Raw genomic sequence first — 12790 nt, 5'->3', positions numbered from 1 at the left:
TCAAAGTGGGACCGAGAAAGGAGGCGCGCGGGCGGGAGGAAGGGACGGTGAGAGAGCATCGCGCCTGGGTCTTCTGTTTCTGCGGCCGAGCGGGGAAGGTGTCAGGCGCGGGCGGGCAGAGAGCGAGAGAGATGGTGCAGGGTTCTTGCGTGCGTCTGGGAAAAGCGAGAACTTGAGTTCCTGAAGATTAGTGGGTGTGGCGGGGAGGTCAACTGGAAGGGGATTATAAAACCCAATCTCCGACAGCGCTCTACCTTGCCCCCTTGGGCAAAGGGGGAAAGGGTAAACTGAGGCACGCAGAGGCGGAACTCTGAAACCAGACCTGAGACCACTGAGCTCCCTAGCCCGTCTTCCCAGAAGGAACTCTGGTGTTCCTCGGCTGTGCAATACCAGACCATCCCAGACATTCACTCCCCACGCCCCCAGCTCCGCCCTCGGTCCCCTCCCCCCAGTGCGGGTCGAGGGAGGAGACGCAAGTTCTGGCGCGGGCGGCGACGGCTAGCAGTCACCACCTCCCGCAAGTGCCAGAGCCGAGCGGGCTGCGCGGAGACTGCGGAGCCGGCGGCCGCGGGAGCTGACCCTGCGGGGTCCCGGGGGGGGAGGGGGAGCCGCGAAGCCCCCACTGAGGCCGCCGCTGCCGGGCCTCCCCTCCCCCCCGGGTGGGCGCCATGCGGGGGAGCCCGGGCGACGCGGAGCGGCGGCAGCGCTGGGGTCGCCTGTTCGAGGAGCTGGACAGTAACAAGGATGGCCGCGTGGACGTGCACGAGCTGCGCCAGGGGCTGGCCAGGCTGGGCGGGGGCAACCCAGACCCCGGCGCCCAACAGGTACCCCCACCCCCGGGGACCTCCTCCCCTCCCGGCCCCGCCAGCTCCCGGTTACCCAGGCCCCTGAATTGGACGGCCAGAGCCACCAAGGACTACCTGTGGCTGGACTCCAGGACCTGTGTATCTGTCTCCTTCCCCCTACCCACTCGTGTTTGGCCTAACGGGATCGCTCAAGACAGGGCCGCCGAGGCCCCAAGCCTGCAGTTCCGCGGCCAACACCCGATCCCCCTGCCGGGGGGCAGGGGGCGTCTGCCTGGGAAGAGATGGGGGCGCTTTCCTGCCCACTGCCCGGGACACACCCTCCTCCGGACTGCACAGCCCATGACGTGCCCTACTCCCACCTCCAGGAGACACACCCTCCATCCTCTGGGCACCTACTGCCCTGGCCTGCAGCTGCCCCGATCCCTGTGTTTACATTCCCTGGCCTGCCCTTTCATGGGCCGTTCACGGGCCTGGCTCACTGTCCCGGGCTGCCCCAGCCAGGGACCCAATCCTGTCTGCGGTCACCCGCAGCTGGGAATGCACCTATAACAAGACTTGCCCCCCGCCACCGCCACCTCCACTTTGCAGGCCCTTCCCACACCTGTAGCCCCCGATCGCCCTAAGACAACCACAGCATCCCTGAGAGCAGTCCAACCTCCCACTTCCCAAATGGGAAAAACCAAGGCCTCAGCCACTCGGCTTGGTTCTCTCCTGCCCCACATCGCCCAGGGCTTCCTCCAAAGGAAACCCCTGGGTCCCCCATGTGGACAGGGTTTTTTAAGAGGCAGCTGGGTTCAACAGGAATGAGATACCTAAAAAAAAAATAAAAAATAAAAACAAGAGCCAGCTGGAAGGACAGGCTTTAGAGATGAGAACTCCAAGTTACCATTTCCTCGTTCTGTGACCTTGAACTGGTGACTTGACCTTGCAGAGCCTCAGTTTGCTCACCAGGAAAACTAGACCACTTACACCCACCGCACAGACCTGTGGTGGCTGTAGGGATCTGGCTGAGAAGTTAGCTGACTGAGGGAGAAGTGGGGTGACGTCTTCTATCCCCTTCCTCAAGGCGCTGGGGGCTCTGGGTTCCTAAGGCATAAGATGACATGCGTCCCCTCCAGATCAGGAGCGGGTTCCTGGAGCCACCTCTGTCCCCTTTCCCTCTGCCAGGGTATCTCCTCTGAGGGTGACGCTGACCCAGATGGCGGGCTCGACCTGGAGGAATTTTCCCGCTATCTGCAGGAGCGGGAACAGCGTCTGCTGCTCATGTTTCACAGTCTTGACCGGAACCAGGATGGTAAGGTTGGGCGACCTGCCTGCAGGCCCCAAGGGATAGGGCTGTGGGGGCCCTAGAGACACCAATGGGGTTAGAACTGGCAGCGCTAGGAGGAGAGGGGGAGGGCCGCTTCTCCCTGATGACTCATAGGCTATTTCAGGAGCACTCCTCACCCCCTAGCTAGGTGGTTCGAGGCCCAGCCAGCCCATCCCACCTCCTTTCCCTTCTGGGGCAGAAACCCGAAAATTACCCTTAGATTTTTCTAGGGGGCAAAGATACCCCATGCTGTTCCTGGGTCCCTGTGGGACACAGATCCCCTCATAGCAGCATCTGGATTGTGGGTATTGACTCTCAATCCCCCATGGCATAGAGACCCCTACAATTACCCCTGGATTCCTTCATTCATTCACAGAACAGAGAAGCCCCCCCCAGTATTTCCCAGTTCCACCTCTCTGACCCCAGTGAGTCAGGGGTCCCCCCACAGCCCTGCTGCAAACCTCGTCCTAGATTTCTGGAGCCCCTGATCTTGCTAGACCACCTCCATTCCAAGCTGTTCTGATCCTTGGTCCTGGGGTTCCCCAGGTGTCCTCACACGCACATCCTTCCCCACCTCCGTCCCCCTCCCCAGGTCACATCGATGTCTCTGAGATCCAACAGAGTTTCCGAGCTCTGGGCATTTCCATCTCACTGGAGCAGGCTGAGAAAATTCTGCACAGGTGAGTCGCTGGGGGTCTGGAATCCAAACTAATTCAGGACGCAGTGACCCCTTGGCCATCTCTGTCTTCTGGGCTCCAGCTCCATTCCCAAGGAGGATACAGCTGAGAGGTTAAGGCTTTGAAGTCAGACAGATCTGGCCAGTGGCGGTGGCTCACATCTGTAATCCCAGCACTTTGGGAGGCTGAGGCAGGTAGATCACCTGAGGTCAGGAGTTGGAGACCAGCCTGGCCAACATGATAAAACCCCATCTTTACTAAAAATACAAACATTGGCCAGGCGTGGTGGCGCATGCCTGTAATTCCAGCTACTTGGGAGGCTGAGGCACAGGAATCCCTTAAACCCAAGAGGCGGAGGTTGCAGTGAGCCAAGATCATGCCAGGGCACTCTAACCAGGGTGACGGAGTGAGACTCCGTCTGGAAAAAAAAAAAAAAGAAAGAAAAATTCAAATTGAAGCCGGACAGATCTGGGACCAGTTGCCTCTCTCAGCCCATTTCCACCTCTAGAAAATGAGGGTAATATGGCCAGGCATGGTGGCTCACGCCTGCAATCCTGGCACTTTGGAAGGCTGAGGCAGGTGGATCACGAGGTCAAGAGATCGAGACCATCCTGGCCAATATGGTGAAACCCTGTCTCTACTAAAAATACAAATATTAGCTGGGCATGGTGGTGTGCACCTGTAGTCCCAGCTACATGGAAGGCTGAGGCAGAAGAATCTGTTGAACCCAGGAGGCGGAGGTTGCAGTGAGCTGAGATCACACCATTGCTCTCCAGCCTGGGCCACAGAGCAAGACTCCGTCTCAAAAAAAAAAAGAAAAAAAGAAAACGATGGTAATACTGCTACGTCTCCAATAGGGTTGATATGAGGACTTGAACCTCCCAAACTGCAAAACCTAGCAGAACTTCACCCCAGCCTAGCCCACCCCCAGGCACTGAGCCTGTCCTCCCCCACCCCCACTCTTCTCCCCAGCATGGACCGAGACGGCACAATGACCATTGACTGGCAAGAATGGCGTGACCACTTCCTGTTGCATTCGCTGGAAAATGTGGAGGACGTGCTGTATTTCTGGAAGCATTCCACGGTGAGGTGGGGGTGGCTTTCCCCGGCTGAAGGCTGTGCCCTCTTCCTCAGGGGGCCCTTGCTCCAATCTCCCCAGGGCTTGGATGGGCTGGGGCAGGACTTTGCAGAGGGAGAAGGCACTGGCAGCAGCTGAGGGATGAGGGTCTGTTCCTCTCTTCCTCCACTTGGGGTTCAAGGGTCCCATTTGGGACATCTCTGCTGTCTGATTGAAGCACAGCCCTTGAGACTTACATCGGGGCCTCTGGGGACAGCATGTGGGGGTTGTGGGTGCAGGGAAGAAAGAGCTCACCAGATGGGGTACAAGGCCTCCCACCTTCCACCCACACAGCTCCCTTCTGCTGGGTTCTCTGCCTGGATAAAAGATTCTACTGCTGAACAGAATCATTCAAAAACCACGGTCTTGGCCAGGCGCAGTGGCTCACGCCTATAATCCCAGCACTTTGGGAGGCCGAGGTGGGCGGATCACGAGGTCAGGAGATCGCGACCATCCTGGCTAACATGGTGAAACCCCGTTTCTACAAAAACATAAAAAAAATTAGCCGGGTGTACTGGCAGGCGCCTGTAGTCCCAGCTACTAGGGAGGCTGAGGCAGGAGAATGGCGTGAACCCAGGAGGTGGGAGCTTGCAGTGAGCCGAGATCGTGCCACTGCACTCCAGCCTGGGCAACAGAGCCAGACTCTGTCTCAAAAATAAAAACAAAAAAAAAAACCAACATTCTTCAGAAGATCCAATGGGAGCCACTAGAGAGGGTAGTGGGGGTTTGCTCTAGATCCCTAGTTCCTGGGTGAAATATCTATGAGCAATGTGTCTGGTAGGATCTGATGGCATCTGGAGGAGGATACATCTGTGGGATCTGGTGAGAACCTCTTTGGAGATCCAGAGACTCCCTCCCCAGAGGATTCATGGGGACCTTGGTTAGAAATTCTAGACAGGAAATGATTCCTGCACGGGGACTCCATGTGGAGGCATCTGGAGGAGGATACATCTGTGGGATCTGATGAGAACCTCTTTGGAGATCCAGAGACTCCCTCCCCAGAGGATTCATGGGGACCTTGGTTAGAAATTCTAGACAGGAAATGATTCCTGCACGGGGACTCCATGTGGAGGAGATCCCTGTGAGATTTCGTGGGTCCCTGAGAAGGATCTACTAGGATCCTTATAGGGGAGGTGCCTGGTAAGATCTTTTACGGCCCTGAAGGGATCTTCTGGAATCATTATATGGAAAACGCTTGAGTGGGATCCTTCAGTAGAATCTCATTTGCCGTGGAGGGATCTTTTTTTGTTGTTAGAGACAAGGTCTTATTCTGTTGCCCAGGCTGAAATGCAGTGGTGTGATCATAGCTCATTGTAGCCTCAAACTCCTGGGCTCAAGCAATCCTCCCCGCCTTGGCCTCCTGAGTAGCTGGGACTACAGGCACATGCCCGGCCAATTTTTGTAGAGAGGGGATCTTGCTATGTTGCCCAGGCTGGTCTTGAACTCCTGGCCCCAAGGGATTCTCCCACTTGGGCCTCCCAAAGTGCTGGGACTACAGATGTGAGGCATCACATCCAGCCTGGAGGGATCTTTATGTGGCAGATACTTGAATAGGATCCTTTAGTGGGATTTGGCAGATCCTTTGGTGGGATTTGGTAGTAGGATATTGGGATCTTCTAAGGAGGCTGCTAGGTTAGATGCTTTGGTGACACCTGGTAGGACCCAACAGGACTCTTCTGGGGTCTCCAAGCAAGAGTCATTGGCAGACTCTACAGTATCCTAGAATTCACAGAGGAGACTCCCCTATTTAGGACTGAGTCACATCTCCCTGTCCCTACCGTGGCATGACACCCCCAACACCTGTATCTTCAGGTCCTGGACATTGGCGAGTGCCTGACAGTGCCGGACGAGTTCTCAAAGCAAGAGAAGCTGACGGGCATGTGGTGGAAGCAGCTCGTGGCCGGCGCAGTGGCAGGTGCCGTGTCACGGACAGGCACGGCCCCTCTGGACCGCCTCAAGGTCTTCATGCAGGTGAGGGGCCCTGGAGAGACCTGCCCCCTCCCCCAGGCCTGACACCTGGGAGGGGACCTCCAAGCTGTTGTCTCCCCATTTCAGGTCCATGCCTCAAAGACCAACCGGCTGAACATCCTGGGGGGGCTTCGAAGCATGGTCCTTGAGGGAGGTGTCCGCTCCCTGTGGCGCGGCAATGGTATTAATGTACTCAAGATTGCCCCGGAGTCAGCTATCAAGTTCATGGCCTATGAACAGGTGAGGGCAGGTACAGGGAGGAATGTGCTTGCCATAGGGAAGACTGGACTGTACATAAAGATTTATGGGGTTGGCTTGGGGGTGGGTGGTGAACACAGGTCCCCAGGATCAGGCATCTGCTCCTCTGCATGAATGCCCGCATCAGGCCAGTTCTTTGGAAGCCAGGAGAACAGTGGAGTGCAAGGAAGGTTCAACCCCCATGGTCCTACCCATCCCTGTGTCTCCCCACCTCAGATCAAGAGGGCCATCCTGGGGCAGCAGGAGACACTGCATGTGCAGGAGCGCTTCGTGGCTGGCTCCCTGGCTGGTGCCACAGCCCAAACCATCATTTACCCCATGGAGGTGAGAAGGAGGGGCCCCGGTGGAGGCCCCATGGCAGGGTGGGGGTCTGCTGTACCCATCTCACTCCTCATTTCACGATATCCATTGGGATTTTACCCTTGTCTCTCTCTGATTTGGAGTATAGCTCATCAGAGTAATGCAATTTCATGTCTGGGTATTACAACTGAGATATAATTTCTGGGGAAGGTAGTGTTGGTTATCCTTGTTTGGATGGTAGTCACAGGAGCCAGCTGTTTATAAATATACATCTTCTAAGGATAGGGTGCACATTCCCAGGGACATCGTGTCTAGGTGTCACCAGCTGTTTATGAATATGCCTCTTCTAAGGATAGACTGTCCTAGCTACATGTTTTCAGATAAATTATTTCAGGTTCAGGTTATGAAGTGTATTGTTTGGATTCTGAAAGTGACAGAGAACTTAAATCATGTCAGCTGGGTGCAATGTCTAGTGCCTGTAATCCCAGTACTTTGGGAGGCCGAGGCAGGTGGATCACCTGAGGTCAGGAGTTCGAGACCAGCCTAACCAACATGGTGAAATACTGTCTCTACTAAAAATACAAAAATTAGCTGGGGATGGTGGTGGGCACCTGTAATCCCAGATACTCAGGAAGCTGAGGCAGGAGAATGGCTTGAACCTGGGAGGCGGTGGTTGCAGTGAGCCAAGATCGTGTCACTATACTCAGTCTGGGCAACAGAGCAAGACTCCATCTCAAAAAAAAAAAAAAACTTAAATCACGTCAACAAAGTCTACAGATGAGCATTTCAGGCTGGGATGGTAGCTTTAGACTGTCAGTGATGCAGGTTCTTTCTGTCTATCTTGTTGTTACACAACCTCATGGACCAATGTGGCTGCTTGTGCTCCATTCATCACATTCCACACTCCAGCCAAGAAGGAAGAAGCGATAAAAGAGGAAACACCTCCCCACCTCTAAGGATGCTTTCTGAACCTTATGTGTACCTCTTTCTCTTCCTTCTATTTCTTTGGCTAGGACGTAGTGACATAGCCACATACCCAGGGCATCTGGGGAATGTCATCTTTCTTTCTAGTGGCTGTGTGCTTGCTGAAAGTTACAGTTTCTGATATGAAAGCAGAAGGGAACAAGATACTGGAGGTCTGGGCATGATGGCTCATGCCTGTAACCCCAGTCCTTTGGGAGGTGGAGGCAGGAGGATTGCTTGAGCCCAGGAGTTCGCGACCAGCACGGGCAACGTAGCGAGTCCCCATCTCTACAGAAATGACCAAAAAATAAAAGAAAGATATCAGGAGACAGTTACTGGTGGTGCCACATGCGTGCACTTTGGTAGGTGTAACTATTTCTAGGTATAGAGATTTGGGGATAGCAGAAGATTCTGGAGTAGGTGGTTTTTAAAATTCGGTTGTTCTCAGGGCATCTGTTTTCAGGAGTAGCTATTTCTAGGTGTCTTCATTCCTGGATGTAGCGATTTGGTGGGGCAGCTTTTCCAGGGATAACCAGGTTCTCCCCAGGTGCTGAAGACGCGGCTGACCTTGCGCCGGACGGGCCAGTATAAGGGGCTGCTGGACTGTGCCAGGCGGATCCTGGAGAGGGAGGGGCCCCGTGCCTTCTACCGCGGCTACCTGCCCAACGTGCTGGGCATCATCCCCTATGCGGGCATCGACCTGGCCGTCTATGAGGTCTGTGGGCAGCCCGCCCCTCTTTCCCTGCTCCCCTCTGGGATTTACCCACAGGACACCCCTTCCCCTTCCCCTGGGGCTGGCTCAGTTGACCTGCTATAGCTAGAGAAAGGCAGTTATGAGGTGAGGAGCACCTTGGCCCTGGGAATCCTGGGGAACCCTTCCAGGTATTGGACTCTCCCACTTCTCCACTTACTTTTGATTAGCAGTTCAGCCTTCCGGGGTCACCTGAAAGTTCGGGACCACTCTAGCTGACAGAACCATAAGATCAGGCAAAGATTACAAAAATTAGCCAGGCATGGTGACGTGTGCTTGTAATCCCAGCTACTCCAAAAGGCCGAGGCATGAGAATTGCTTGAGCCTGGGAGGCAGAGGTTGCAGTGAGCCAACATCCCGCTACTGCACTCCAGCCTGGGTGACAGAGCTACTGCACTGCAGCCTGGGCGACAGAACGAGACTCCTCAAAAAAAAAAAAAAAAAAAAGGCAGGCAAAGATGAGTCTCAAAGACACCCAACTTCCCCGAAGCACATATCGGACCCAGCCTCTGTCTCTAAGCCAATGTCATCTTCAGGGCCTGCCCATTTGAGCATCTGCTGTTATCATAAGAACCACATCTAATCACCAGCATCTTGAGACCTTTATCAACACAAGCAGGTGCAGACAGTTCTTGCCGTTTCTCTTCCAGGGGCCTCATCTGTTGCTTCTATCTTCTCCTAGTGGGATCGCCAGGTCTCCCCAATTAGCATGGTCCTGGATGTCCCCAAGCATTCCCCCCAAAATCTTTGTATGCAAGACAGGGCCTGCTTCATGGGCATGTGACCTGTGAAGTCGCAAAGGGCCCCATGCTCGGAAGGGCCCTGTGCTTGCTGTAACGCTCTGCTGCTACTGTCTTGAAATTATTTTTATTTATTTTTTTTTTTTTTGAGACAGAGTCTCGCTTTTGTCGCCTAGGCTGGAGTACAATGGCGTGATCTCGGCTCACTGCAACCTACATCTCCTGGGTTCAAACAATTCTCCTGCCTCACTCTCCCGAGTAGCTGGGATTACAGGCATGCATCACCATGCCCAGCTAATTTTTATATTTTTAGTAGAGACAGGGTTTCACCATGTTGGCCAGGCTGGTCTCAAACTCCTGACCTTAGATGATCCACCCGCCTTGGCCTCCCAAAGTGCTAGGGTTACAGGTGTGAACCACCGCGCCAGGCCTGAAATTCTTAATTTTTTTTTTTTTTTCCCTAGACAGAGTCTCACTCTGTTGCCCAGGCTGGAGAGCAGTGGCGCGATCTCGGCCCACTGCAGCCTCCACCTCCCAGGTTCAAGGAATTCTCCTGCCTCAGCCTCCCGAGTAGCTGGGATTACAGGCACCTGCCACCATGCCTGGCTAATTTTTGTATGTTTAGTAGACAGGGTTTCACCATGTTGCCCAGGCTGGTCTCAAACTCCTGACCTTAGGCGATCCCCCCACCTCAGCCTCCCATAGTGCTGGGATGACAGGTGTGAGCCACTGCGCCCGGCCAATAATTTTTGAACAAGGGACCCCCACCCTTTTACATTGTGCATTGGATCCTGCAAATTATGTAGCTGATTCTGATCTAATAGACTCTGTTTCTGCCATCTTTACCTGCCCTCCCTAGCACCTGGCATGTAGACAACCAAATGAGACAAGACCGTTGCTCACTCATTCATTTGTTCCTTCATTTTGTTGTTCATTCATTCGTTTAGTGACTATTTACTGAGTATCTACTCTGCGCTAGGCACTGTGCGGATTGTGGCAGTTGTGGTGTTGAATGAGACCAGCATGGTCCCTGCCACCCTGGAATGCCCATTCCCATAAACAAGGCAGGCAATCAACCAGCAAATAAGATAGTTTCAGCTCCTAGAAAAGCTCTCAGAAGATCACAAGACAGGATTTGTCATCTTCAGTAACAGTGGGCGGGAGGGGGGTTGAGGAACGCCTCCAAGAAGGTGACATTGAAGCCATGGGTTGGGCGTATTATCACAAGGGAGCGTGCACACATCTAGTACCCAGGTCCGGAAGCAGGAACAAATATGGCCTTTTGGAGGAGTGGAAGTCTTAGGTGTTTGTGGGGAACTGATCAGGACAGGGGACAGGGTCTTCTAAGTGCAATAGGAAGCCATTAAGAGGTATGAGTAGAGGCCAGTCACGGTGGCTCATGCCTATAATCCCAGCACGTTGGGAAGCCGAGGCCAGTAGATCACCTGAGGTCAGGAGTTCAAGACCAGCCTGGCCAACACGGTGAAACCCCAGCTCTGCTAAAAATACAAAAATTAGCCAAGCGTGGTGGTGGGCACCTATAATCCCAGCTACTCAGGAGGCTGAGGCAGAAGAATCGCTTGAACCCAGGGCGGGGCATGGGCGTTGCAGTGAGCCGAGCTCTCGCCACTGCACAGGTGACAGAGCGAAACTCCATCTCAAAAAAAGAGTTGTGAGTAGAAATAAGATGCGGCCAGGAGCAGTGGCTTGTGCCTATAATCCCAGCACTTTGGGAGGCCGAGGTGGGAGGATTGCTTGAGCCCAGGAGTTCGAGACCAGTCTCTACAAAACAATTTAAAAATTAGCCAGGTGGCCAAGTGCGGTGGCTCACGCCTGTAATCCCAGCACTTTGGGAGGCCGAGGTGGGTGGATCACAAGGTCAGGAGATCGAGACCATCCTAGCCAACGTGGTGAAACCCCATCTCTACTAAAAATACAAAAAATTAGCCAGGCATGGTGGTGGGCACCTGTAATCCCAGCTGCTCGGGAGGCTGAGGCAGGAGAATGGCATGAACCCGGGAGGCAGAGCTTGCAGTGAGCCGAGATCGTGCCATTGCACTCCAGCCTGGATGACAGTGAGAGACTCTGTCTCAAAAAAAAAAAAAAAAAAAAAAAAAAAAAATTAGCCAGGTGTGGTGGTGCACATCTGTAGTCCCAGCTACTCAGGAGGCTGAGATGGGAGAATTGCTTGATCCCAGCAGGCAGAGGTTTCAGTGAGCTGTGATCATGCCAATGAACTCCAGCTTCAGCAACAGAGCAAGAACCTGTCTCAAAAAAAAAAAAAAAAAAACGGAAAGAAAGAAGACACAATCTTAGTATTTAATGCATTCTTCAGCCAAAAAGGGACTTTAAAAGTCTAAGAGGTTCTAGAAACCTTCTACCCTCTTGGAGTTTCAAAATCTGTGTTTGTCCCTTAAAGGCTCCGAGAAGTGTCTCAGTAAAGTGATTTAACTTTTTTTGTTTTTAACCCAGTGCTGGCCACATTAATCTAGTCTTTAGAACTTTTTTTTTTTTTCTTTTTTTTGAGACAGACTCTCACTCTGTCACCCAGGCTGGAGTGCAGTGGTGCGATCTCAGCTCACTCCAACCTCTGCCTCCCAGATTCAAGCAATTCCCTGCCTCAGCCTCCCAAGTAGCTGGGATTACAGGTGTGCACCACCATGCCAGGCTAATTTTTGTATTTTTAGTAGAGATGGGGTTTCACTATGTTGGCCAGGCTGGTCTTGAACTCTTGACCTCAAGTGATCCGCCCACCTCGGCCTCCCAAAATGCTGGAATTGCCAGGCGCAGTGGCTCACACCTGTAATCCCAGCACTTTGGGAGGCTGAAGCGGGTGGATCACAAGATCAAGAGATCAAGACCATCCTGGCCAACATGGTGAAACCCCATCTCTACTAAAAATACAAAAAATAGCTGGGCGTGGTGGTGGGCACCTGTAATCCCAGCTACTCAGGAGGCTGAGGCAGGAGAATCGCTTGAATCCAGGAGGCTGAGCTTGCTGTGAGCCAAGATCGTGCCACTGCCCTCCAGCCTGGGCGAGAGAGCGAGATTTTATCTCAAAAAAAAAAAAAAAAAAAGCTGGGATTACAGGCATGAGCTGCCACACCCGGCCGTCTTTGGAACTTCTTTTCAACAGATTGATCTTAATAATAACCCATTAAACATCTATTTGGCAAGTGCTGTTCTAGACCCAAAAGAAGGCTTCTAAAATTGCAAAGGCAATAATGTTAAGTACTTGCCTATTTTGCCCAGTCTGTGCCTGGGCTAGGCATTACTAATCCATCACAGCACTGAGTCCCGCTCAACACAATTCCAGTTTCAGGCAGCAATTTCTGGTGGATTAGAATTGGCATAGGAAATGAAACCTATAAGCCTCTCGCAGCCACAAAGCAAAGAAGGTCTTGTTGTTACAGTCACCTTGGCAGAAGGCTTCAGAAAGGATTAGCCACCCTAAAGTCTTCAGGTGCACAGTTCTAGATTCACATGCAGCTGTGAATGTTGGTTCTCACCTTTATTTTGTAGCTTTGGGCAAGTAACTTCCCCTGAGCCTCAGTTTCTTTTCTATAAAATAGAGATATTAGGGCCGGGCGCGGTGGCTCACTCCTGTAATCCCAGCACATTGGGAGGGAGAGGCAGGCAGATCACTTGAGGTCAGGAGTTGGAGACCAGCCTGGCCAACATGGTTAAATCCTGTCTTTACTAAAAATACAAAAATCAGCCAGGCGTGGTTGTGTGTGCCTGCAGTCCCAGCTACCTGGGAGGCTGAGACAGGAGAATTTCTTGAACCCGGGAGGTGGAGGTTGCAGTGAGCTGAGATTGTGCCGCTGCACTCCAGCCTGGGCGACAGAACGAGACTCCGTCTCAAAAAAAAGCAAAAAATTAGCCAAGCCTGGTGGCACAT

The 12790-nt window shown here is 53.2% G+C and overlaps 1 protein-coding gene across 10 annotated transcripts in view; it reads left to right on the top strand.

Moving 5' to 3' along the window:
* The first annotated feature begins 492 nt into the window (after positions 1-492).
* Positions 493-12790, top strand: part of SLC25A23 (solute carrier family 25 member 23) — a 24820-nt gene continuing 12522 nt past the window's right edge. For 3 of the 10 annotated variants that reach the window (XM_063719879.1, XM_002828523.6, XM_024236690.3), the window contains exons 1-8: positions 494-824; positions 1974-2100; positions 2708-2795; positions 3765-3876; positions 5722-5880; positions 5965-6117; positions 6352-6459; positions 7946-8113. In XM_063719879.1, the coding sequence (XP_063575949.1) occupies positions 669-824; positions 1974-2100; positions 2708-2795; positions 3765-3876; positions 5722-5880; positions 5965-6117; positions 6352-6459; positions 7946-8113 (1071 nt within the window). In that variant the 5' untranslated portion in view covers positions 494-668. Of the gene's footprint in view, positions 825-1973; positions 2101-2707; positions 2796-3764; positions 3877-5721; positions 5881-5964; positions 6118-6351; positions 6460-7945; positions 8114-12790 lie in introns of all 10 variants that reach the window. The other 7 variants (XM_054539463.2, XM_024236688.3, XM_063719880.1 and 4 more) reach the window with 5 other exon arrangements.

The sequence above is a fragment of the Pongo abelii genome, chromosome 20 (assembly GCF_028885655.2).
Source record: "Pongo abelii isolate AG06213 chromosome 20, NHGRI_mPonAbe1-v2.0_pri, whole genome shotgun sequence".
Taxonomy (NCBI): domain Eukaryota; kingdom Metazoa; phylum Chordata; class Mammalia; order Primates; family Hominidae; genus Pongo; species Pongo abelii.
Note: the sequence above shows the minus strand (reverse complement) of the source record. Positions and strands in the feature narration are given on the sequence as shown.